At 56.6% G+C, this 26,742-nt stretch overlaps 1 protein-coding gene across 2 annotated transcripts; it reads right to left on the bottom strand.

Annotated features, from left to right (window-relative positions):
- Positions 1–140: 140 nt before the first annotated feature.
- Positions 141–18,748, bottom strand: FAM131C (family with sequence similarity 131 member C). Of its 2 annotated transcripts, XM_047792436.1 has the most exons (8): positions 18,562–18,748; positions 15,871–15,966; positions 7,988–8,103; positions 7,074–7,109; positions 6,733–6,826; positions 2,341–2,523; positions 1,961–2,071; positions 141–1,066 (listed from the first exon to the last, which is right to left on the bottom strand). In XM_047792436.1, the coding sequence occupies exons 2-8, from the start codon at positions 15,944–15,946 to the stop codon at positions 783–785; spliced, it is 900 nt and encodes a 299-aa protein (XP_047648392.1). In that variant the 5' UTR covers positions 15,947–15,966; positions 18,562–18,748; the 3' UTR covers positions 141–782. The 2 variants fall into 2 exon arrangements, with proteins under 2 accessions (XP_047648392.1, XP_047648393.1); XM_047792437.1 differs by lacking the exon at positions 15,871–15,966.
- Between the last annotated feature and the right edge of the window lie 7,994 nt (positions 18,749–26,742).

A 26,742-nucleotide genomic window follows, 5' to 3' on the forward strand; every position in this document is an offset into this window, starting at 1 on the left:
GGGACTCTCCTGGCTGCTGGCAGCAGGTTGACCAGCTGTCTGTGTGTTGGGGGTTAGGGGCCTCTCCAAAGTGCTTCTAGAGTTCCCCCCACCAGGGGCCCAAGGACATGCCTTTCCCAGCAGAGACCAACCCAAGTTCATCCAGGGTGAATCCACCACTTTAATGTCTTCAGACGACCTTCAGGGAGATGGCATCAGGGAGATGGCAGGGGAGAGCGAGGAGGGGGAGGAGGGCACCAGGGAGCGGGTTCAGAGAGTGAGGGACCTACAGACACTCCAGACACAGAATCCCCATGAAGAGCGCTAAGGGCCAGACATTAGCTACCAGAAGAGCAGTCCCCCTCTGATGGGGGCAGAAGCGCAGGGGGAGAGGGGGAAGGACTGAGCCCTGGGCTCAAGGCAGGGTCCTCGGGCCCCACTCCCAGCAGGTCTCGCAGGCCCTTCTGGTCTGTCTTCCTGGGAGTCTGGCTGTTGGCTCCTCTGGGAGGCTTGCCCCGGTGTCCACTGAGAGCTCTTGAGCTCGCTGATGGCAGAAACTCTGCAGAGGGGGGTGCCCTCCTGAGCCACATAAAGAGGGAGAAGGGGATGATGGCTCCCACTGCGAGGGACAGGGCCACGGAGGCACGGAGTGGTCCACAAGGAATGCTGGCCCCCAGCCCCGCTGCACCCACCCTGGGCCTGCCCTGAGGGGTCTAGAGATGCACAGCCAGACCCCGGTGTCCGGATACACCTGGGCTGCCCACCAGGCCAGGTCACAGTGCCAGCAGGCTCTGGTCCCCGCCTCAGTTATAGAACACCTCGTCCTCTTCCTCCGAGAGGGAGCCGCTGTCCACCGAGGGGAGGGAGCCCTGCAAGTGGGCTCCACCTTCGGGTCCCAGGGCCCCCGGCAGCCGCTGCCGGTGCTGCTGTTCGGGACTGGGGGGCTGTGGGCCCGCAGCTGTGATGGGGGGCTCTTCAGGTGAGGGCCAGCCATCGGGGGAGAGGCCAGAGGAGGAGAAGGCCAGAAGACTGTCATCCTGCGAGGGGACACTCAGAAGACTGTCCTGCAGGTAGATGCTCTCCAGGTCTGAAAAAGCACCAAGGGGGTGGGCGTGAGGAGTGGGGTTTGGACGACCCTGCCCCTCGCCCTCTCCTGGGGTGTGAGCGAAGGCACGGGCCGAAGACCTGCCTCTACATCTTGCTTTGTTCCTGCCAAGCTGTGTGACCTTGGGCAGGTCGTAGAACCTCTCTGAGCCCCCGTTTCTCCCGAGGGGTGACAGGGGTGGAGGTGGCAGTGAGCAGAGTGTTAAAAGCTGTCTCTGGAGCCAGCCTGCCTGGCCTCACATTCCTCTGTACTCAGAATTGGGACAACCAGTGCTCTTCCTGGGGCCTCCTTTCCCCTCCCTGCCATCACTGTTAGAGGGAAGATCAAATGAGATCTCGTGGGGATGCAGGCTCCACCCAGGACCCAGGCTCCCTGAAGCCCTCAGTAGGAACCTGAGGTTCTAGAAAGGTGGTTGGCTGTGCTTGGTGTTAAGGTTCAGGTCCTGGCTCCGATGCCTCTAGCTGTGTCATCTGAGGTGAGTGAGCCCCTCTATTTGTAAAATAGTTACAGCGCCTGCTTCCTAAAGTGGTCGGAAGGGTGAAATGGGATAACCTGTGTTATTCAGGTTATTCCACTTAAGCACTCAGGTCACCTTCTCTCTTTCTCTCATTAAGCACTCAGGTCACCTTCTCTCTTTCTCTCATTATTATTCTCTCCTTTATGCTCCTGGCAGTTCTTTGGCCCTGGGTGGGGCAAGAATCACCAGCCCCCTTTTTCAGATAAAGAAACTGTGGCCGAGAGAAGGAAGGGCCTGCCTGAGCCCTGGGGCATCTGGTGGCAGAACAGGCAGGCAGCTCCCCCCCGAACTCTGCTGCAGGCAGCCCCTGCTTTGCTGCAACAACTCCCCCCCCATGCCTGCCCCACCCCAGACTGTACCCTGAAGCTGGACCACGTCCTGGGGGCTGTTCTCCGGGTTCAGCTCCTCATCGTCCAGCGAGGACCAGGCGCTCAGCGTGGCCTCCGTGATGGCAAACTGCTCGGCAACCCCTGCGGGGGACAGACCCTGCTCAGTGCGGCCAAGGGCAAGGTGTGAGGGGGGGGAGGCAGCCTCAGGTGCCAGGACAGGCTGGCACCAGATGCTGCCTCTTGGAGCTGCCCATCCTCGTCCAGAGGATCAGAGTGCCCACCAATGCCCCCCACCCCATGGCATTATTTCTCTCTACCCAAACAATGCCCAGGGGGACCCTAGGTCCCCTAAGGACCAAGGTCTGGGCCAGTCTCTGTCCCCAGGTACCCTGCCCCGACCCCCCACTGACCTGCGGCAAAGCGGGCCTCCCGCAGCTCGTCTGGGAGGCAGCAGTAATGCTCGTCCTCGGCCGGGGACAGCTCCCAGCCCGAACGCTGGGCACTCCAACCCTTCCACTCAATGAGGTGGGCCACGCGGCCACGTGCCATGGCCGTGGGCTTTGTGATGTGGTCCTTGATGCTTTGCACCACTCCTGGGGGAATTGGGGGCAGATGGGTGACAGCCCTGACCCAAGGCCCAGCTTGGGGCCCCACCTCCAGTACCCCAGGCCCCCCAGGCCCCCAGGCCCCCGAGTACCTCAGGCATCCAATGGCCTGTACACCACATCCCCTCAGCACCCTGTACTCACCCAATGCCCCGTGACCTCAAAGGCCCGGACCCACAAAGCCTATACCAGCCCACTCCTCACACCCAGACAAGGCCTCGTGCCCCCTCCCCACCTGCCCCAAGGCCTCCCGAACCCTGAGGCCCCTCATGTACATGTTCCCCACCCACCTGCAGGCCCCACACCCTCCCAGTGTCCCCCACTCCCCATCAACATTCCTGCCCACCCAGTGCCACTGCCTCAGGCTCGCCACGCCCCTCATTTCCTTTCTGACCAAGTTTAGACCCTTCTGCTCAAGGAGATCCACTCAAGGATCCATGCAAGATCCACCCAGCCCTCCCTTTCTCTATCAGTGAACACGTTCTAAGAGTGCAGCCCCCCAAATACCAAATGCTAGAGAGGGTGTGGAGAAAAGGGGACCCTCCTTCACCGTTGGTGGCACTGTAAATTGGTACAACCACTGAGGAAAACAGTATGCAGTTTCCTCAGAAAACTAAATATAGGCATTCCCTTCGTGGCTCAGTGGAAACGAATCTGACTAGCATCCATGAGGATGCAGTTTCGATCCCTGGCCTTGCTCAGTGGGTTAAGGATCTGGCATTGCCTTGAGCTGTGGTGTAGGTTGCAGATGTGGCTCAGACCTCGTGTTGGTGTGGTAGTGGTGTAGGCCGGCAGCTGCAGCTCCCATTCAACACCCTAGCCTGGGAACCTCCATATGCCACGGTTGCAGCCCTAAAAAGACCAAAAAAAGAAAAGAGAAGAAAACTAAATACAGAACTAACATATGTCACAGAAATCCCACTCCTGGGCATGCATTTGGATAAAACTAGAACTCAAAAAGATACATGCACCTGTATGTTCACTGCAGCACTATTCACAATAGCCAAGACATGGAAACAACCTAAATGTCCATCGACAGATGAATGGATTAAGATGTGGTTCAGGAGTCGCCATTGTGGCTCGGCGGTTAACGAATCTGACTAGCATCCATGAGGATGCAGGTCTGATCCCTGGCCTCACCGTGAGCTATGGTGTATGTTGCAGCTGAGGCTTGGATCCATTGTTGCTGTGGCTCTGGCAGAGGCCGGCGGCCACAGCTCTGATTGGACCCCTAGCCTGGGAACCTCCATATGCTGCCGGTGCACCCCTAAAAAAGACAAAAAAAATGTGGTACATCTATACAATGGAATACTAGTCAGCCATAAAAAAGAACAAGACAATGCCATCTGCAATAACATGGCTGGAACTAGAGATTCTCAGACTAAGTGAAGTAAGTCATAAAGAGAAAGATAGGCGTTCCCATTGTGGCTCAAATGTAATGAATCCGACTAATATCCATGAGGACGCAGGTTTGATCCCTGGCCTCACTCAGTGGGTTTAGGATCTGGAATTGCTGTGAGCTGTGGCATAGGCTGGCAAGAGCTCAGATTCAGCCCCTAGCCTGGGAACTTCCATACACCACAGGTGCAGCCCTAAAAAAAAAATAAATAAAAGATGGAGGAAAAAAAAGAGAGAAAGACAAATACCATGTGGTATCACTTATATGTGGAATCTAAAATATGTCACAAATGATCCTGTCTACAAACCAAAAACAGATCAGGGACACGGAGAGCAGACTTATGTTTGCCAGTGTTGGGGGCGGAGAAGGGGATGGATGAGGAGTTTGGGGTTGGCAGATGCAAAATATTACATTCGGAATGGAGAAGTAATGAGGTCCCACTGTACAGCACAGGGAACTGTGTCAAATCTCTTGGGTTAGAACATGATGGAAGATAGTACGGAAAAAGAAAAAAGAATGCATGTGTATGTATGTCTGGGTCATTTGCTATATAGCAGAAATGGAAGAAACACTGTAAATCAACTATACTTTAATAAAAAGTTTAATAAAAAAAAGAATGCATCCCTTGTGCCTAGGACAGTGACAGATCTGCTGAGGGTGAGACCAGTAGGGGCGGGGGGTGTAGCAGGCAGGGAAGTCTTCCTGGAAGAGGAGGACCTGAGTCAGGCTTTGAAGGCAGCTTGGGTTGGATAAACGGAGGCAAGAAGGGGGCTATTTCAAAGATGAGAAGAGGATGAAAGCAAGGAAGAGTGTGGCATTGTTCTAGGACTACCGGGGCAAGACCAGGAGTAGGGCGGCAGAGAGGCTGGCAAACCCAACAAGGGCCACACTGGGGGCTGAAAGAGCCAGACTGAGGGCACTGCCATTGTCTTTTTTTTTTGTCTTTCTATCTTTTTTTTTTTCTTTTAGGCCATACCCGTGGCATATGGAGGTTCCCAGGCTAGGGGTTGAATCAGAGCTATAGCTGCCGGCCTACGCCAGAGCCACAGCAACACCAGATCCGAGCCACATCTGCGAACTACACCACAGTTTACGGCAACGCCAGATCCCCAATCCACTGAATGAGGCCAGGGATCGAACCTGCAACCTCATGGTTCCTAGTCGGGTTCATTTCTGCTGCGCCACAACAGGAACTCCCTGCCATTGTCCTTTAGAGCAATGGGGAGCCACAGCAGGATAATGAGCGGGAGAGTGACAAGTCAGATCCATTGTTTAGGAAGAGCATCCTCATTAGGGGACCAGGGACCAAGGGTGGAGACAGGGGGACACCAGGGAACGTTGAAGGGACCCAGCAAGAGACAGGACAGGCTGGGCAGGGGGTGCTGGAGGGGTTCTTGGGAGTAGATGGGTCGGCTGTGAAAGGTGACAGAAAGAAGGTCGTCAAGAATGGTTCAGCATCTCCTTTAACCAAGGCTGAGAACACAGACCTGGGGGTCACTGGTCCTAGAAGTCGTGCATGTGAGGAAAGGCAATATTTAAGAGAAAAAAACAAATGTATGACTCTGGGGAAATGGGGGGATGGGGGTGAACAAGCAGGGGGCGATCCCCCAGGGCTGGGGAGTCTGGCAACCAGAGAGGGTTTCTGGGGGGGGGGGTTCAGTGGCCCCCGAGGGGCAGATGGGGTAGAGGAAAGGGCAGGGCAAAGGTCAGGGGGCAGCAAGGGCCATGAGGATTTAATGACATGAGAGCCTGAGGGACAAGGAGCAAAGCTGTGAGCAGAGAGGAGCTGGCCGGCTGAGGACAGCCTGGGAGACCTGGTGGCCCAGCGAGGCCCCTTTCCCTGCTGCTGCTGCTGGCAGTTCACACCCGCGTCCTTCTCAGGAGCCTTGCCTTTGGCCGATGGGAACTGCCTCACCTGGAGAAGCTGGGGAGATGGGAGAGCCCAGTGGCAGCCAGTGACAGACTGATGGAGGAATAACATAAAATCAGCCACCTGGCCTCAGCGCCACGAATCCTGTGGTGCAAGTCATGCTCCGGAGCTCCCATGGAATCGGGCTGAGAAGCACAAGACTTCTGCCACCACACCTTTGCCGAGCTCCCTGCCCTGCCCTGTGCTGCTGCCCTGGCTCCCTTCCTTCCTACAGGTTCCCTTCCAGAACACTCCCTCAGCAAATCACTAGCACGACAATTCTCAACTCGGGCTCTGCTTCTAGGGAACCCCAACCCATGCTGGCCTGAGTGGCAGATTTCAACGTCTGCAGAGGGGCGGGGAGACCACACTGGGCAGACGCCCAGAAAATCAGGGCCATCTCCCAGAACTTCTGGAGGATACAACAATTCAACACATGGCGGGGGGGGGGGGGTGGTGCCAGGGGTAGGAACCCTAAGTACTGCAGGAACCAGCATGGAACCTGGCATTTAGAAAAAGTCAAATCCAGAGTTCCTATTGTGGGTCAGCCGGTTAAGAACCCAACTAGTATCCATGAGGACGAGGGTTCGATCCCTGGCTTCACTCAGTGGGTTATGGATCCAGTGTTGCTGTGAGCTGTGGTGTAGGTCGAAGACGGGGCTTGGATCTCACGTTGCTGTGGCTATGGTGTAGGCCGGCAGCTCCAATTTGACCCCTAGCCTAGGAACTTCCATAGGCCACAGGTGCAACCCTAAAAAGGAAAAAAAAAACAAACAAAAATGTTGAATCCAACAGGGTGGTGACCCTTCCAGTGCAATTCACCTTTGACCTTCCCACAGCTAGTGCCTGGGGGTGGGGGGTTGCCAACTTCAAGGGCAGCAGAGCTTACCCACGAGGGATGAGGTGGCTAGGGCTGCCACGTTATAGTTGCTGGAGCACGACCTGGAGTCGGACAGGTAGCCGTTGGTGGTCTGGAAGCACCTCTGCAGGAGGGGGAGGGGGTGAGCAGGGGGAGGCAGACCTACAAGATGGCATCCCCCACCCCTCCCAGCCCCCTTACCCACCCTCCCCAGGTACTCTGGGCAATCCTGCCAACCCCCACAGGACCTATATCCTCAGCACCCCCCCACCGGGTGGGCAGCTCCATGTGCCCAGGCTGGGCCGAGCAGAGGCGGGGGCAGCAGGGGCAGCTGGGGCTGGTTAGACCAGGGTCGGGGCACGTGCACTGACCTGCCAAGGATCCCAACAGAAATCCATCTGTTTGTCCTAAAACAAAGGGAGAAAGAGGAACAGGCGGGGCCTGGCACAGTGTGCCAGCAGATGGCATGAAACCCTGGGTCAGCTTTCTGGTGCTCCCTGAGGTCAGGGTCTGCCTACTCATGGGTTATGCCCTGGTGTCCCCTGGCAGGGACAGAAGTGGTCTGGGGGGTGGGGGCGGGGCAGCGGTGGGTCTGCCAGGAGAGGCAGTGGGTACAGGGGCTGGATCAGATCTGGGTTCGAGTTTCGACTCTGCCATTGCTACCTGGGTATCCTTGGACAGGTGCCTGAACATCTCAGAACATCAGGTTCATATTCTGTAAAATGGTCACAATGCCATTTACCTCCTGGGCTGTTTTGACGCATAAATGACATAATGTAGGCAAAATGCCTGGCACAACACTTGGCCTGTGGTATATGCTCCAAAAAAAGGTAATTGCATTAACCAGTAGGTTCAAGCCACAACCTCGGGGGCAAAGGTGGAAATTATGCACCAGGATTGGAGGCTCCTTGCTAGACCTTCCAGATCTCCTGGATTGAGAATTCCAGGCCTTTCCTCTCCAGCAGGCAGTGCAGGCTGCTAGGGAGTCGTGGGCTGGTAACAGAACGTGTTACCCGCAAGCCTGAGTTACCTTGGATGGGAAGGCTTCAGCATGGGGCTCTCTATTCTCAGCAGGCTGGTTCAGTTCTTGGATGCCCAGCCAGTTCAGACCTTCATCCAGCTGAGTACCAACCCTTAGGGGCCCTGATCCCACAGGAAGTAGCCAAGCCTGGCAGGTGGAAAGGAGCCTGACATGGCTTCTGCTCCCTCTGGGGACCCATAGGGCACAGCCCAAGAACCAGGGCCTAGTGCAGGAAGAAGGTGGGGATGAAGCGACACCAATTACCTTGCCAGTGACACGGTCTGGAGCCATGATGGGTGGGCAGCTGGAGGGCAAGTTCGGGCTCAGAGGGGCCGTGCCCTGGGGCATGGGGCAGTCCTTGTGGGCACTTGTGAACAAATCTGGAAATAAGAAAAACAGGTGGGACTTAGAAAAGCCCAGTGCACTCTTGCTTACGAAGCTTGCTCAAGCCAGTTCTGAGAGACGGGGGGCGCTACTTTCTTATTCCTCAGTCACTTTTTTGTTTTGTTTTGTTTTGTTTTTGTCTCTTTGTCTTTTCTAGGGCTGTGCCCACAGCATATGGAGGTTTCCAGGCTAGGGGTCGAATCGGAACTGTAGCTGCCGGCCTACACCACAGCCACAGCAACACTAGATCCAAGCCATGTCTGTGACCTATACCACAGCTCACAGCAACACTGGATCCTTAACCCACTGAGTGAGGCCAGGGATTGAACCCGCAACCTCGTGGTTCCTAGTCGGATTCGTTAACCCTTGAGCCACGACGGGCACTCCACTCAGGTCATTTTGTAGGAAACAGACTTGAGGCCACAGCAGGTGAGGAGTCCAGCCAGGTCCCCTCCTTCCTGGACCCCTCAGCGGGGACGGCTCTTCTTTCGTCAAGACGGAAAGCAGACCATGTGATCCGTGGTGGAGAGAATGGGTCGATGCCTTCCAAGCCCCCCCCGGATCTCAGCTAGAGAGCTGGAGAGAAGCCAGCAGCAGGGTGCAGGGAGCAGCTGGGGGTGTCCGTGTTGGAGGTTCCAGAAGGAGAGGGGATGAGGTCGCCAACCTCGCCGGAAGCAAACTGGCAGGTGTCAGAGAAACAGAGAAGGATCTCTGGGGAGCGTGGGCACTGATTTAACTGGAGGCTGGTGACTTTCCCCAGCAACGTGCAGCTCTGAGGGTCCAGGCACGAAGCAGGTGGAGGGTTGAGAGGGTCAAGGGCATCCGCAAAGGAGAGCTTGTAGGATACAAGTGGGAATGACTGGCCCATCTGCCTGTGACTAATTCTAGCGAATAACTCCAGCACATTTTTGACCTCCTGGAGACCTCCAATCCCATCCTTGTATTCTACCACCTTCCACTGGCTCCTTGGGTCCACTTCCCTCCTCGCCCAGCTAAGGCGCCCTGGCGTGTCAGTTGTCTCCAAGAGGGCATCTGCTCCCCCCACCTCCCCCACCTCACAGCAGCTTTCTTCAAAAGTGAGGCAGGGGGAGTTCCCGTTGTGGCGCAGTGGAACCGAATCTGACTAGTATCCATGAGGATGCGGGTTCGATCCCTAGCTTTGCTCAGTGGGTTGGGGATCTGGCGTTGCCATGAGTTGTGGTGTAGGTCACAGATGCAGCTCAGAACCTGAGTTGCTGTGGCTGTGGTGTAGGCCAGCAGCTCTAGCTCCGATTCAGCCCCTAGGCTGGGAACTTCCATAAGCTGCAGGTACAGCCCTAAAAACAACACCAGCACCACAACGAGTGAGGCAGAATTCTAGGCTCTAGACGCAGAGCAGTGAGCAGGGCTGCCATGGTCTCTGCCCTCATGGTGCTCACATTCATTGTGGGCACAGAGATTAGACACTCAAATAAATACCAGAGGGTGATGACTGTGGGGGAAGTGACAGGCGGCTGGCATGAGGACAGGGAGGGCCACATTGAACAGGCTGGCCAGGGAGAACCTGGTTTGTCTTTTTTTTTTTTTTTGCCGCACTTGAAGCATATGGAAGTTCCTGAGCCAGGGATCGAATCTGAGCCATGGCTCTGCTACCCCAGCTGTCAACTACCTTCTGACTCTACCTATGTCTCCCCTCAGGCCAAATGAGGGGCTCCCATAGACCCACTCGCAGAAATTGGTGAAGCTGGCAAAGGAGAGGCTGGCATCTCCCCTACTCCACCTCACTCCTCCCTCTCCATAACTGGGGAGAGGTGGCTGCTGCGGGGTCAGGCTCGGGCCCCGGGCAGGGGTCGGGGAGGCAGGAGGCAGCCTGCCCTCCCACCTCCAGCATGGCAAGGATTGTAAGGTTTCAAGGGTCAGGCAGACACTGAGGAACCGGCAAGGTTTGAGCCTCGCTGGTGTCCCCTAGGGGGCTGCTTGCAGGCAAGGGGACCCCAGCCCCAAGAAGCTGGAGGGTGGACCACTTCAGGAGGAAAAGGGAGTTTGGCAGGGGATAAAAGAGATCAAACCAGGTCAGATCTTCCACAACACAACACGGGCTCTGTAGTGGGGAGACTGCCCCGGGGCTCCCCGAAGAATTCACAAACGCTAACTTGGAAGACCGTGCCCCCCTCCACCACCTCGTGTCTACCTCTCTCCCTCCAGCCATAGTGATTACTCTCCTGGCTGGTCCTCAGGCATAGCCAGCACACTCGTGCCTCAGGGCCTTTGCACTGGCCATTCCTTTCCACCAAATGGGACTCTCTCCTCGCACATACAGGTTCGTTCCGTCACTCCATTCAGGTCTCTGCTCAAATGGTGTAACCTCAGCGAGGCCTCCCCAAACCACCTGAATTCATATGACACTGAATCTTTCTACCCCCTTACCTTGCTTTACACCCCACACCCCACACCTTGTCTGTTTCCTTGTTCATGTTTTCTCACGAGAGGACAAGTTCTAAAGCTCTATGAGGGCTGGGGCTCTGTTAGCCCCAGCACCTGCCCAGGGCCTGCCACATAGCAGGTGCTCGTGAAATATTTGTTGTAAGAATGAAGGAAGGGGAGTTCCCATCGTGGCGCAGTGGTTAACGAATCCAACTAGGAACCATGAGGTTGCGGGTTCGATCCCTGCCCTTGCTCAGTGGGTTAACGATCCGGTGTTGCCGTGAGCTGTGGTGTAGGTCGCAGACACGGCTCGGATCCTGAGTTGCTGTGGCTCTGCCGTAGGCTGGCGGCTACAGCTCCGATTAGACCCCTAGCCTGGGAATCTCCATATGCCGCGGGAGCGGCCCAAGAAATGGCAAAAAGACAAAAAAAAAAAAAGAATGAAGGAAGGAATATTTGGGCACCTACCACACAGAGGGAGTGAGCAGGTGTCGGCCAAGCGAGCCCCCTGCAGTGCCAAATCAATACAAATGTCTTGGCCATTTTTTCTCAGGTTCCTCAGCCCAGACACTACCATGGCAGAGGAGAAAGGGACCCAGAAAGGCGAGGGAGGGAGCAGAGCACAGAGCAGACAGTGGACTTCCCGTCATGGCTCAGTGGGAACAACCCAACTAGTATCTATAAGGTCGCAGGTTCAATCCCTGGCCTTGCTCAGTGGGTTAAGGATCTAGTGTTGCTGCGAGCTGTGGTGTAGGTTGAAGATGCAGCTCAGGTCCTGCATTGCTGTGGCTGTGGTGTAGGCGGGCATCTACATCTCTGATTCGCTTCAACTTCTCACCTGGGAAGCTCCATATGCTGCGGGTGTGGCCTTAAAAAAAAAAAAAAAAAAACAGACAGTGGTTCTTGGGTATGGCCAGCTCCTGGTCAAGGGGAGAAGGGGAGTGTTGGATGGGCTACGGGATGAAAGTTGTTGTCTAACCCCTCTCTGGGCTGCAGAGTTTCTATGTACCCAGAGGCCACCTTCAAGGCCCCTCAAAGGTGGTGTTCAAAGCAGGGGCGCATCCTTCAGTGGGTCATGCAAGCAACTAAAGCATCTTTTAAAAGAATGAAATAGAATTGAGTAGAAAATACCAGACCCACAACAGTCAGATTAAGTGCTATTTCACGAAGCCTCTGTTTCTTTTTATTTTTCCGGCCCCACCTGCAGCATGTGGATGCTCCCAGACTAGGGGCTGAATGGGAGCTGCAGCTGCCAGCCTAAGCCACAGCCACAGCCACAGCAACACCGGATCCAAGCCTCATCTGGGACCTACGCCACTTGTGGCAACGCCAGATCCTTAACCCACTGAGCAGGGCTGGGGATCAAACCAGCGTCCTCGGGGATGCTGTGTTGGGTTCTTAACCTGCTGAGCCACAATGGGAACTCCACAAAGCTTCTATTTAAAGTTCACAGACACACCTGTGTATACAGTAAGACTTTTCTATGTGTGTGTACTGGATCATGATGTGAAACATATTTATTCTTACGGGTCCAGTCAAAAAAGCTTGAAAGTCACTCTTAAGGTTCCAGCATGCATAAGGCAGGCCCCCAAGGGGTAGACAGGGCGCTTCTGGCTGCAGGCTGCCTCCCAGGCACTCTGAAGGGTGCTGGAGTGTTCCCAGGCCCCTGCCCATCACCTGGCGCTGTTTTAAAACTGCAACCACAGGAAGCTCCGGGTTAAGGATCCAGTATTGCTGCAGCTGTGGTGCAGGCTGCAACTGTGGCTGGGGTTCGATCCCTGGCCCGGGAACTTCCACATGCCGAGGGTGAGGGCCAAAATGAATAAAAAATAAAAATAAAACTGCAAACCACAGACTTGGGGAGCAAGGGGGTGCTGGCAGGTGATGTCAGAGGCCTGGAGGAGACATGACTTGAACAAGGTCATTCTTTGGGGTGGTGGCAGACGTGGACTCCTGGCTCCCAGCCCCGCTCCGGCCCTCCTGCCCCCCCCCCCACCTCCGCTGGGGTGCAGGCGCCTCTGCCAAAGCTGCCTTCTCCCCCTGAGGACTTTGGCCCCGTGATGTCACAGGCTGGTTGCTATGGAGATGTCAGGTAATGAACCAGCCCAGGGTGAAATCACAGGCTGCTCTTCGCCCAGCTGGGACCGGGAGCCACGTCACCACTGGCAACTGGAAAAACACAGCGTTTCTCATGGGGTGGGGGCTGGGGGGTAGCCTGAGGAGACCCCTAGCCTCTGCTCCTGTGAGCACCTTCCTCTTCCGAGGGAGCTGAAGGGGAGCCCCTCCCTTTCCCTGTCCACACCCTACTCCCCTGAACTCAAGGTCTGAGGTCCCTTCTCAGCTCTGCCCCTCCCCCACATGCCCTGGCCACAGAAGTGACAGGCTTCTGGTTGCCATGGCAGCCTGGAGGGGGCCATCTTGAGCCTTCAAGGAGAAGGGGTGTCATCTAGATGTCCCCTCCGTCCCTCTGCCTTCAACTAGAGAGTCTCTGCTCATGAAGGATGTTTCCTGCCTGCCTATGCCAGCTCCTCAATCTGCTATAGACTCCAGCCACCCAGAAAGTTCCCCCTGATGTCTAACCTAAACTCCTTTTGCTGCAAAGCTCCCACAGTGGTTTTCTCTGCTCATTCCTTGTGTGAGCCGGCAACGTAACCACTCAGATTCCTCTCACCTCCTTCCTAGTCGTCCGGCCCCCGTGGCTGTTCCTTGGCGCTCCAGGTCCCAGCCCATTAGTCATCATAGTTGCTATCTGCCCCCAGCATGTCTCCAGGGGCCCTACACCCTGCCCCACACCTCCTTGAGCACAGGGAGGTCCCATCCTTCACCCTGCTCCTTCTTAGCAGCCCAGAGAGGGCAAAGCTCCTCTTGAAAGCACACAGTAGCTGAGCAGCAGCCTGGGTCTCAAGTCCCTTCCCTGGACAGTTGCGAGCCTCCCCTCTAAGCTTCTCGGGACCCCCGCAGCTGAGTGCCCGATGGGGTCCTCCCTCCAGCCACTGGCCGGGTGTGTGCCGCCCGGCTCTGACAGGCCAGGCTCCAGCCTTGCACAGAGCACAGCGGGCAAGGTGCTCCTTCCAAGGTCACTGCCCTGGGTTTAAATCTAGGCTCTTCACGGCTAGCTCCAGGGCTGTGGGCCTGTGGCATGGCCCCGGGACACCTTGGGGTTCTCATCTGTGAAATGAGAACCCTGGAAAGGGCTGCCGTGAGGCGAGACACCTGCCACTGCAAACACTCCAGAAGCGACACCCTCCCTGTCCCCCTCCCCTCCTAGGCCTCAGATCCTCATTCTAGGATCTAGGGTGGGACAGATCTAGGGTGCCACATCTCTGGTCCTGTCCCCAGGGCTGCAGCTTTCCCTGGGGAGAAAGCTGAGAGGGAGGCCCCCCAAGGGTGAGCCCTTGTGAGTCACTGCCATGGTCTCAGTCTGTCCCCCTGAGCTTGGCAGTGGCCTGGCCTTGAGAAGACAAAAGTGCCCCCCACTTCTCAGGACACTGTTTTCAGGTCACCAGAGCCTCAGCAGTAGTTCATCCATCCATCAGCAGGTGCAACTCAGAGCTGCCCAGAGGGGTCCCTTTCCATGTCCTCTCCAGGACCTTCCACACATCCCGGCTCCTTTCCACAGTCTCTGCCTTCCTGTGGCCCGACTTCTTTGAACACCCTGCTCTAGCCTCACCTCCTCCAGGTAGCCTGCCAGATTGGCCTTAGCTGTATTGGGCTGGTCCCTTAGCAGGAGCCCTAATGGGCAAAATCTGGCCTATGTGATCTGCTGACTCTGTGTATTGAGTACCTATTATGGTTCAGGTACTTTCCTCGGCTTTTCCATCCCTTCTGACTCATTCAATCTTAACGACATTGCACAGTAGATGCTATTATCCCCATTTTACATGTGGGGAAACTGAGGCTCAGAGAGGTTAAATCACTCCTGCAAGGTCACCTGCCAGGAAGTGGCAGAAATGAGGTTCAAACCTAGGCCAGCGTAAAACTCCAAAGCTTGTGCTCTATTCACTGACCAGTGCTGACCTCCTAGAAGGTCCACAGGCCGTTTTTCCAAGTGTGTATGTGTGTGTGTCCTGCCTGCCTCTCCACTAGGCTACTTCAAGGGCAAGGTTGTGTCTCCCTCCTCAGACTGTGAGCGTCTAAACGGCAAGCCCCCATCTACCCCTTTCTCAGTCTCCCCACAGCGTCCAGGAGAACTCTGCACACTGGCTCTGCTGGGGCCAAGGTGAGACGGGACTCGGGGGCTGTGGGTGAAGGGGTCACAGTCCGTGTGTGGCCCCTTTAGAGCGTGTGCCTTCTCCCAGACATGACCAGATGTCTCACTTTCCAGAAGGACCACCTCCGTCTCCAACTTCTGCTCTCACCACCTGCCAGCCCAGGGCATAGACCCCAGGGCAAGGCCAGGAGCTGACGGGTGGTCTGGAGGGGAGGCCTGGGGCAGGAAGGTGCAGGCAGAGAGGTTCCAGTGCCAGGGGCAAGGGTTGGGCGCTGAGAGGCCCGGAGCTGGAGAGAAAGGGCAGATATGGATTGCTCCATAGCGACCGTCACCAGCAGTGGCAGGAAAGCCCAAACCAAATGCCAACAGTTGAGTTATTCCAGAGGGTTGGATTTTTTAAGCGTTGGCCACATGCTCAGTACCTCTCTCCAAGTGGGGACTTGAGAAAGCAAAGTGTTCTGTACTCAGGCTCCGGGATCACACAGGGTGGGATTCAAATTCTCCCTGTGTCCGGGCTGTGTGACCTCAGGTAAGACCTTTCCCATCTCTGAGCCCTACGCAATGAGGACTAATGAGGCCAGGTGAGTGATGCCTCAGCCAGCTCAGGCTAAGTACCCAATAAATGGTAGTTTAAACATAGATAATGAACACAAAACAGCTGCTAGAAACAGCACTGTTGCCTTAATCTGGCCCCAGTCCCTTTCCCCGTGTCCTCAGCACCTCGAATGCCTGCCACCTGCTTCTTTTCCCATGAGGTAGGACGGTGCTTGGAGCGTCTATGGCTTCCCCTTTCCCAGCCAAGAGAGTCTGGGTTAGCTGTGATAAATAAAAAAATTTTGAATTAAACTGACAGCTAAACTTACAGTGCTTACTACTTGCTGGGCACTGCTCTGAGGGCTCTGCATGAATTAAGTCATTTAATCCCCTCCCGGGAACCCTAAAGCATCAGGATCAGTATTAGTCCCATTTTAGAGATGAGAACACTAACACACACACACAAGGTTAGGCAGCTTGCTGAGGTCACGGGGCTAGTGCATGGCCGAGCAGGGGTGCAAACCTAGGCTGGCCGGCTCCAGAGTTTGCACTCCCGACCTCTCAGGCCTGGCATGCAGAAGCTAAGTGGGGTGGCTCTGCCAGGTGTGGCCTGTACCTGGGGTTTGGCTGGGGTAGCCCAAGCTGTGTATGGGCTCTGGGCTCCGTCTGGCCCTCGGCAGGAGGCACGTCATCCCTGGCTCCAGACTTCAGGCTGTGCTTGGAGCAAAGGGGCTGTTATTAGCAATTGGGGCAGATGTGGACGCTCGGGGCTCATGGAAGCTGCCCTGGGTCTGAGGGCCGGCTGTGTGGTACAGAGGCCAAGGGCCCAGGCTCTGGAGTCAGTGTGACTGGATTCAAGTCCTGCCTCTGCTCTTTCTTACCTATGGGGCCCTGGGCCCCGCTCAGTTTCTCCATTGGTAAAATGGGGGCGGGGACGGTACATACCCTAAATTAGCTAGTTGTGCCTAGAATGTTCCCACTGGGGCCCTGGGAAGCCATAAGCACTCTATGGGTATCAGTGACAATTAGAGGGGTGGGTGGCCTCCGCTCAGTGGTCAGGCCATGCAGAACCCTGAGCGCTGGGACAGTGGTTGTCCTCGGCTCACGTGGCTCACAGTTTCTTTACCTGCATCCAGCTTGCCTGCGTGCATGAGGAGGCTAGAAGCAGGCCTACTCCCTCAGGAGGGGGACAGGGTCTGAAAACACAACTAGATCTAAAGGTGGCCCTCAGGAGCCCCAGCCACAGAGGGAAGGGTGGAGAGGACCTCTCTTAGGCCAGGGTAAACTCAGACAGGCATGGCAGAGGGTTCCAGCACCAGGTCCAGGGGATGAGGTGGTCAGAGGACCTGGTCCCCAGCCCTGACACAGCCTGGCAGCCTGACCTTCAACAAGCATCTCTTCCTCCTCGGGTCTGACGCTCACAGGCAAGTCCATCTGGGGCCCACCTGGGGCTGGGCCTCCAGCACCTGGCACAGGATGGCTGAGTGATGGGGGAGACACAGACAACAGGGAAATACCAGCTCCCCAACACCTCGCACCTGCTTAGACCTTCGAGGTTTCTAGAGACACGCGGAAAGCCTGTTGGTTCTAAAGAATTCTTAACATTCCTCTCTCTCTCTCTCTCTTTTTTTTTTTTTTTCTTTTTAGGGCCACACCTGCGGCATATGGAGGTTCCCAGGCTAGAGGTCTAATCCGAGCTACAGCTGCTGGCCTACACCTCAGCCACAGCAATGCAGGATCCAAGCTGCACCTGTGACCTGCACCACAGCTCATGGCAACAGCAGATCTGTAATCCTAACCCACTGAGCGAGACCAGTGGTTACTAGTCGGATTCATTTCCACTGCACCGCAGTGGGAACTCCCCCTCACTCTTAAAATTCCCTTCCCTTATGGTCAGGCTGTAGCTTCAGAGCAGGCGCTGTGCTGGGCTCATCGCTCTGGGGGCCCGGCGTGTACATGGTGCCTGGCACACAGCAGGTGTCACACTAACATCAAGCTTCATGAATGAATAAGTGGCTGAACCTCAGAACAGCCTAATTCCCACCACGACACCCTCCTGAGACATCCTGAGCCACCTATCTGAATGTCCCACAGAGACTGGTGGGCAGAGCCCCGGAGAGGGCAGAGGGTGGGGGGAGGGGGGGGGGTGTGCTCCTTCCCCAACACCCCCCGGGACAGGTCTCCTCCAGGGCCTGCCAGCCCCTCCTCAAGGCCTGGTCATCCCTCCACATCTGGGTAAGCTGCTGGGGGTGACAGGTAAGGTGGCAGCGCCCCCCAGGCCCTGATTGGGGTCAGTGGGTTTGGCTTCAGGCTGCAGCGCTGAAGCCAAGGCCTCAGTCACCCCCTCACCGCACCCCAAAGGGCTCACCAGGGTGGGAGAATGGCCCAGCCAACCTCTTCTAAAATGCCACTCAGCAGCCTGTTGGAAAGCTGGTGGTGGGGAGGGTTCCAAAGGCCAAGCTGCCCAACCCCCCCAGCTTTGTGTAGAAGTCCCTGCCACTCCCACCCTCTCCCACCCACTATGGTGCCAGGGCAGCTCACTCCAGCTCCCCAGACACGGCCTTGGGGGGAGCCTCAGGGTTGAGGCACAGGAAGAGAGCAGGAGCTTCCCAGATCAGAGTGGCTTTTAAAGACAGACAGAAAGGCCCAGGGGTGACTGGGAACATCAGCTGTCTCTGTCCCTTCCTGTCCCCTGATCAAGGATGGGGGTGGGGATGAGGAGTTAGGGATGAAGGTGGGGGAAGGGGAACCTTCCTTATAACCTGTTCATCTCCTTTAACCCCTTGTGGCCAGTGGGGTCTGGGACTCTGAAGTCAGGGGCGTGGGGTAAGGGGCACAGAAGTGGGGGCACTGAGCTACTAAGGTCCATGTCTTGGAGGGCGTGGGAAGGAGGGTCGGCTTGCTCTCCCGCCGTCCCGCAGTCCCTCCAGAGAAGCCAGGAGAAATCAGAAGCCTGCCGTGCCTCCGAGGCACACGGCAGGGGGCGTGTGGCTGCTGGAAAGGTAGCGACCCTGCTTCTGCCACCTGGTGGGGTGTGGTTCCAAGCGGGGCTGCGGTGACCTCCCCACGCTCGCTCTCTCCGCGCTGCTGTCCCCTCCCACGCCCTGACCCCCCCGGGGCACCTTGTCCCCTGGGACTCGGCCGGGGGGGGCGGGGTGTGCGGCTGGCCGCGAAGGGCGGGTCGTCCCCCTACCCCCACCCCCACCCAGGTTCTCCCGAGAGGCCGAGGGGTCGTGCCTGCGTCCCCGGCGCGGGGACCCGGGCCCCCATCCCTGCTTCTCCTCGCCAGGATCTGTGGCCCCCTCACCTCGCGACACGCAGGAGCCCATCACGGGGCCTCGGGGTCGGGCAGCTGAGCCTTGAGTGCGTCCGGCCGCCGGGCGCTCATGTCTGCGCGGGCCCGGGGCTCACGCGCGGCTCTGGCGCAGCGGAAGCGTGGATTCGCAGGGAAGGGCCCGGGGCTCCGCTCCGCTCGGCCGCCGCTCCCGCCGGGTCGTCCCCGCCGCTGCCGCCGCCGCCGCCGTGCCCGGCTCGCCGAGCGCCACCGCCGCCCGCGCCGCGCCCGCCCCTGCCAGCCGCGGGCAGCACGGCGGGCGGGGCGGCCCCCGGGAGCGCTCGCCCCGAGCCCCGAGCGCTGAGCCCGCGAGGCCGCCCCGCCCCCAGCGCCCCGCCCGCAGTGCACCTGTTGCCGCCGCCAGGCTAGGGGCGGGGGCAGCCCCGGGGCAGGGGGCAGGGGAGTTGGAGGGGGACCATCGGGCCCTCGGGCCTCCCGAGCCACCTGGTGACAGGGGCTGAAGGTCAGGGAAGAGGGCGGTGGGGGCAGGGAAATTTCAGCATTTGGGCCACGAAGAAGTACACGACATTCAGGTGTCTCTTGTGCCCGAGTGGCAGGGGAAGATACAGGCTCACGAAGATCAGATGCCTTGCCTGAGGGCCCTTAGGTGTCAGGGACATCATCGGTGGCAGGGGGAAACATTGGCCCAGGCTGGGGATACAGAGGGTGGGTATGAGCGTTCGGATTCCTCCACCGGGTCTCCCGCAAGCGCCGGCAGCGAGGTGAGAAGGCCCTTTGGGCTAAGCCCGTGCAGAATGGCCAAGTCCTTTCTCAGACCCGCAGCTCCCTTCCGATGGGGCCCGCAGTGGCCCCTCTAATCACTCACACTGGCTCTCTCACATCCCTACCCACGAACACAAACACACGTGGGTACACCCACACACTCACAGCCATACACACCCATATTTACACACACTGGCATTTACACACAGCCACACACTCAGACACACCCCCAGCTCCTTAGCAAACCTGCCCATGGCCCACAGATCCTCAGCTTCTCAGTGCTCACTTTTACATCCTGCCGACTCACTCCATCTGTACACGTTCCTGGGCATCGGTTAGGGCAGGTGTCCTTGTGCCCCTTTTCCAAGTGAGGAAGCCAGGTTCACTGGTTCTCTTTAAAAACTTGGGGATGGACCAGCGGGGTTTGAAGGATGAATGAGGTTTGAGACAAGGGGGTGGGGTGGAGCTGGAGGCCTCTAGTTGGACTGGATCTGGGCCCGGTGGGACTGCCAAGGGGTGGGGGTGGGGAGCAGTGGCGTGGATGCTGACGTTATCTCCTTGCCCAGGCCTGGTGCCCTCTCTGGAGTAAAAGCCTGGTGGAGAATGACCCTGGCCATGGGGTCGGGGAACTAATGTGAATATGGGCTCACCTCACACAAGCTGTGTGACCTTGGGCAATATGCTTCCCTTCCCCAAGCCTCAAGGTTTTTTGCTGTCAACTGGGTAAAAACCTTTTTTGTTTTTTGTTTTTTTTGGTCTTTTCATCACCCCTCAGGATATGCGATCAGATCTGAGCCACAGTTGCAAGGCTGGATCCTTAACCCACTGCGCGGGGCCGGGTTTTGAACCTGTGTCCCAGTGCTGCAGAGATGCTGCCAATCCCATTGTGCCACAGGGAGAACTCCATGGGGGTAAAATCTTGCCTCATGGGACTGAGATAATGTGTGCAATGGGCGTTCCCATCGTGGCACAGTGGAAACAAATCCGACTAGGAACCATGAGGATGTGGGATGAATCCCTGGCTTCACTCAGTGGGTCAGGGATCCAGCGTTGCCGTGAGCTGTGGTGTAGGTCACAGATGTGGCTCGGATCCCGAGTTGCTGTGGCCGTGGTGTGGGCCGGCAGCTGTAGTTCGGATTCAAACTACTATGCCACAGGTGCAGCCCTAAAAAGCCAAAAAAAAAAAAAAAAGACTGACGTAGAATAGGTTTTTAGGGCTAAAAATAAATAATGTAATGGTGAACACAGATATAATGCATTATTACCTCACCAGCATCCCTACTCCCCCCCCCCAGAAGCCTGAGCCTTCATTCAGTGGATGTGTACAAAGCACCCTACTATGTGCCAGTGTGAACAAGACAGATGTGCCAGTCCTAGAGTCCAGTGCTATACCCAGTCATGGATGCTCAGAGCCCTGTGTGCTCTGCCCCATCAGACCAGCCTCCCCCGCCACCGCCCCCCCTCACCCGGTCTGGCCTTGGGGAGGACAGCTCTGAGGGGATGGATGCCTTGGGCAGTGCCAGCTGTGTGGCTGCCTTGCATGGAGACAGAAAAGCGGGCCTGCCTGCCGCCGGGCCCCGGGCCCCGTCCTGTGTGGCCCAGGGTAGGGAAGCAGAGGTGTCCTTTCTCTTCTTCCTGTCATGGGGTGACTGGAGCTGGCTTGGAGGGAGGGCTCTGACTCACCATGACGCAGGACGCTTGGTCACAGCTGCGGAGGCTCCCAGCTGGCAGCCTGGCAGCTATGGGGGCAGAGGGGGGAGACAGGGAGGAGGACCCCAGCACGGAGGATGGGATAGCTTGGGGGAGGAGAAGATGTGCCTCCCTCAGCCTGAGACAGAGACAGGTGGATGAGTGGTCCCACCCAGGGTACCTTGCTTACCAACACAGGCAGGGGCAGCATTCGTGCTGGTCAGTTCCACATTGACTCAAATCCTCTCATTGCACAGATGAATGCTCAGAGATAGGCAGGGGCTTGCCCAAGGTCACACAGCAAGTTGGTGGCAGAGTGGGGACTAGAACCCAGGTCTCCTGCCTGGCAGCCCGGGCCGGGCACGAGCCTGAGACCGGGCCACACCGGGGTGGACAGCTCCCCCTGGCATGCCCACATTCACCTTCCCAGTCCTTGGAATTCTGCTGAAGCAGACGATTCCCAGATTCCCAGGCAGCTCCAAGATGTGTGTTTGTCCTTCCCCAGGGCCAGGCTGTCCTTTCCCAGCTCAGCCCACAGCCCATCTGCCCTGCGACCTTCCACTACCCTCCCCTCCTGCACCCTCCTTGCCTCATCCATCCATGGAGGAGGAGAGACGGAGACTCCTGGGGGGTGAGAGGACCAGGGTGAGTGACCAGGCTGTGCCCTTCAAATCTCTGAATCCATGCTTTTGGGGATCCAGCCGGAACCCCTACTCCTGTGGCCTGCCCCACTTGCTCCTATTCAACCACGGCCAGTCCACTCGTCCTGGGCTGGGCACTGGAGCATAGAGAGCAGATGCTGCAGGGTTTGATCAGAGAGAGATTAATCAACGGGAGCCGTTACAGTGATGAATCAGACTCGGTCCCTGCCCAGGCAGTCCTGGGAGGCGGGACGGTGCGGTGCAAGGGGAGCCACGTGCCCCAATAATTCAGGTCAGGGTGGACAACGGAGCATCCCCATGCCAGCCAAGTGTGGTAGGAGCAGAGTTGCCTCTGCCAAGGGTCATGAGGATGGTTTCAAGGCAATGGTGACCCAGCAATGGAATTTTGAAGGCTGAGTGGGATGTTGGCAGGCAGAGATGGAGGAGGGCTCTGGGTACACAAAGGCTTGGAGGCAGGGAGGCTGGGGGACACATGGGCAGTTGGCTTATATGTCGGGGTCCAGTGGGAGAGATGAGACTTCAGGCTGGGGTTGCCCTCCTTCCAGCCTCAAACATCTCCTCAATATTGGTTTTCATTCCCAGGCAGAGCTGGATAAGCAGAAAGAAAATAGAACTGGAAGCCAGAACTCCTGTGCCCAGAACAATATATAGTAGATGCTCAGTAAGTATTCGTTGACTGAAGGCAAGAAAGTGAGCCTTGTCCAAGGCCACATATAAGGCCATAGAAAGGGGTTACAGCCAGGACTGTCTGATTCAACCTCTCATTCACCCAGCAAATACTTATTGAGCACCTACTATATGCCCAGCACTGTATGGGGCTGAAATTATGGTATGAATGAGTCAGGTTCCTGTTCACTGGGGGAGCGAGAACAGAATGGGGGCGGGGGTTGGCATTAACCCAATAATGACCCAGGCAAATTGAGAATCACAACCCTGAAAAGTTCTAGGCAGGAGCTCTTGAGAGGGTAGAGGAGGACTTGATCTGGTCTTGAAGGTGGAGGGAGTGTCCTTGGAGGTGACAATGGCTGAGTTCAGTTCCCTGGGTCTCTGGAAGCCCAGCCTGGCCTGGGGGTCCCAAGAGCCAGGGTTTGGGGCCTTTCTGGGAAGCCTGAGGAAGAAGGCCACAGGATGGCTTCAGAATGTGCCCACTCTCAGTTCCAGCTTCTAGCCCAAGTGGGGTGACTAGTCAGAGCCTACCTCCTCCAGGAAACAAGCTGGGATAGGGAGAGAGAGAGAAGGGTGAGACCAGAGTCTTATGGGGGAGACAGAGTCCTCAGGGAGCTCAAAGTCTGATGGAGGAGACACTGGGGTCACTCAGGTGAGACCAGCCCCAGACCCCGGGGCAGCTTCCAGCCTGGTGAGTGAACAGGGACAGGCTGAGTTCATCTCGAAAATGTCTGCCCCAGCTGCTTCATGACAGGATCCCTTTTTCAAGTTCCAGAGGCTGTCACCCTGATTCCTGAACCTCAGGATCTCTGCAGGGAGGAGGTCCCCTGCTAGGACCAAGGCAGAAACACTAAGTTAGGCTCACCTGAGATGCTCATCCTGAGCTGTGTGTGTCATGTGTCTTGTGGCCACTAGAGGGCAGCCTGAGACAGCATCATTCTTCACTGCTTTCATTCCTTCCTCCCTGGCCAGTTGACCCAGAAAGCACCATGCTTGGCATCTCCGACCCAGCCATGGTTCAAGGTTGTGCATTGTGCACCCTGCACAAAGGTACCCAGCTGAAGAGGAGGGACACCGAAACCCTGTCTGCGCTCTGGTCACCAATAATAATCACAGCAGCTGAGAGCTTCCCATATGCCAGCTGCTGTACTGAGACCCTTACGGGTCCTGTCCTGTTTAATCCTCCCGGTAACCTTCAGAGGTTACTAAGCCATGATTATGCTGGTGCAGCCCTGGAACTCCAGGCATTCCCCCTCTATCTTGACCTCGGGGGTGATTTGGAGCCGAGTAGCTCCCGGGGACTGGCAGGATCCCCTCCATTCGGGCCCCTGGACGTTTGCACAGACTGTGCACTTTCCCTCGTTTGGTCCACAGCACACATATCCCTCGAGTCTCAGCCACAGAGGCCTTCCCCACTTCGCTTCCTCATTTACATCTTCATTCATCAACTATTGCTCAAATCAACACCTGAAATGTGCTGTCTGAGTAAATAATGGGATACAGTTGAGAGTAATCAGACAGGTCTCAGATGTCTTGGAGATTAGAGGAGGGGTCAGCAAACCGGTCTGTGAGCCAAATCCGGCCCTTGGTCTATTTTTGTAAATAAAGTTTTATTGAAACATATCCGTTTTCACTTGTTTATCTATTGTCTGTGGCTGCTTGCCTTTGCAACTGCAGAGTTGTGTATTTACAGCAGAAATCCTATGGTCCTCAAAGCTGGAAATATTTGCTATCTCGCCCTTGGCAGAAAAAATTTGCTGACACCTGGCCTAGAGTCTGGCAGAAAAGGCAGACATTAACTAGTTACTGGAGGAGCTTCACTGGTGGTTCAGTGGGTTAAGGATCCAGTATTGTCACTGAAGCAGCTCAGGTCACTGCTGTGGCATGCGTTCAATCCCAGGTCTGGGGACTTCCTCATGCCATAGATGCAGCCCAAAAAACCCTCCAAACAAACAAGTCACTGAAATAAATAATTGACAACTTGTGAAAAGTGTCACGAAGGGCATAGCGAGAGCAGGAATTGATATTTATTTATTTATTTATTTTATTTTTCTATGACTGTGCTTGCTGCATATAGAAGTTCCCAGGCCAGCGGTCAAATTGAAGCCATAGCCGCCTGCCTACGCCACAGCCATAGATCCAAGCCACATCTGCAAACTTCGCTGCAGCTTGCGGCAACGCTGGATCTTTTACCCACTGATCTAAGCCAGGGATTGAATCCGCATCCTCACGGATGCTATGTCAGGTTCTTAACCTGCTGAGCCACAGTGGGAACTCGAGGAATTGAGATTTAGGGTTCGATTGGTCAGCATTTCTTCTTACCTCCCACCCTTGATACCCTGGCCAGGTCAGTGGGGGCAGGCTGCGGGAAGCATCTACAGCATGCCAGCCCATCTGAAGGTGAAGCCCTGGACTGGAGTCTCCTCCTGGGCTGTGGTTATGGCGGGGAAGAGGGTCCTGCTGAAATCTGCAGTTTGGGCCACTGCCCTCATTCTCACATCACCGGACCTCTCGGCCGGTCGTGAGTGCTCTCACGTCCTCTGTCTCCTCATCCCCCGGGGAGGCAGGCAGAGCAGGAAGTACTGTTCTTTTTACAAATGGGACAACAGAGGCTCGTTATATTTAATGACTTGGCCAAGCCTTGCTGAGCTGCAGGCAGAGATCTTGATGCCGTGGGAAAGCCCTGGACAGTATTTAGGACACCGGGGTTCTAGCCCAGGAATTATTTGGGCAAGTCTGTTCCCCTCTGGGCCTCAGTTTGTTCATCTGTAACCGAGAGGGTTGGGGAAAGGGACCTATAAGCTCCTTTCTGATCTGCCAGCAGCACGCTGGGGCTCGCCCCATCCCTCTCCAGTCCTTGGTTTGTCGCTGTAAAGTGGGGAGAGAAATGCTGGGCCCTCCCACACTGCTGGGGCTGGGCCCAAGCCAGGGAGATCACAGATGGGAAAGTGCTTTGAGCTCCATGGAAGAAAGGAGCTGTATAAACCCAGGGGGTTATTAGGGTGATGGGGAGGGATCAGGCCTGAACTGATGGTCCGAAGGCCCCAGGGCAGTGTTTGAACTGACCAGCAGAGGGCACTGTGGAGAAGCCAAGGCCGGCTCCTGAGCAGGCATCCCTTTGTCCCTCCTAGAACAGGGACCACTGAGGCCCTGCTACATGCCACACCTGCAGTGCTAGATGTGGAGACACGGCTGCAAATGAATGGGACCCGAGATGCTCCCAATCTAGGGATGGGTTCAAAGTGGGGACTAGAAGAAAACAGGCATTAACGCTGAGATGGGATCCATGGTGGAGCCAGGTGGGGATGGTGACCGCCCCCAGCAGGGGGGACCATGGGAGATCAGGAGGTCAGAGGTCTGGGCTGGATAGCCAGAGGGATGGTGTGGAGAAGTGAGGCCTATGGACTTCCTGGACCTGAATCCTGGCTCTGCCACCTCTAGGCAATTACTTCCCTCTCTGGGCCTCCTGTTTATCAGCTGTAAAGGGGGAATAATAATTGCACTTGGGAGTTCCCACGTGGCACAATGGGATTGGTGGCATCTTGGGAGCATTGGGATGCAGGTTCCATCCCAGCCCAGCACAGTGGGTTAAGGACCTGGTGTTGCTGCAGCTACGGCTTGGGTTGTGACTATGCCTCAGATCTGATCCCTGGCCTGGGAACTCCATACACCGTGGGGTGGCCAAAAATGAAAATAATTGTCATAATAATAATTGCCTCGACCACACAGAGCTATTGTGAGACCTAACCGAGCTAATCCTGGGTAACACCTTAGACGAGGGCCTGCCTCATGCAGGTTCCTTAGATGTTGCTGCTGTGACCACAACTGGACAGTTTAGACATTGGCAGCTGGAGCCCGAGGGGTATGTGTCCACGCGGGAGGAGAATGATGGTGACAGGACTGAGGAGGGGGCCTCCTGGAGAAGGAGAAGGGAAAGTCACTGCCTGCAGGAGGGGCACAAAATTGGGGAAGGTGGGGGCAGTGAGACCATTTGGAGGAGGAAAGCGTAACCAGACACCCAGGGCGGCCACTAAATAGACTCCCTGCTGCGTTGCCCCCTCCCAGCCCCCTCCTCAGCTCTGTGCCCTTGGGCATGTCCTTGGGCCTCTCTGAGCCTCAGTCTCCTCCTCTGTAAGATGGGTTCATTGGTCCTGCATCACAGGGCTTTGAGGGTTCCTTAAGACGGCCTGGCTCTGAGAGGAAAATAAATGCCCCCTCAGCTTCTATTATAACTGCTCCCAAGTCCCATGAGGGACTGGGTCTGGTTCTGGCCCCGGCTCTGGCCCCCTGTTTAGAAAACCAGCCAAAAAGGAAAGCCCCCCAGAAACAGCCCAGCTGGTCTCCGCGGCCCTGCCCAGCCTTCCTGGCCCTAGAAGTGGGTGGGATGGGCGTGGGGGGAGAAACCGACACTCTG

Source organism: Phacochoerus africanus, chromosome 8, assembly GCF_016906955.1.
Source record: "Phacochoerus africanus isolate WHEZ1 chromosome 8, ROS_Pafr_v1, whole genome shotgun sequence".
Classification (NCBI taxonomy): domain Eukaryota; kingdom Metazoa; phylum Chordata; class Mammalia; order Artiodactyla; family Suidae; genus Phacochoerus; species Phacochoerus africanus.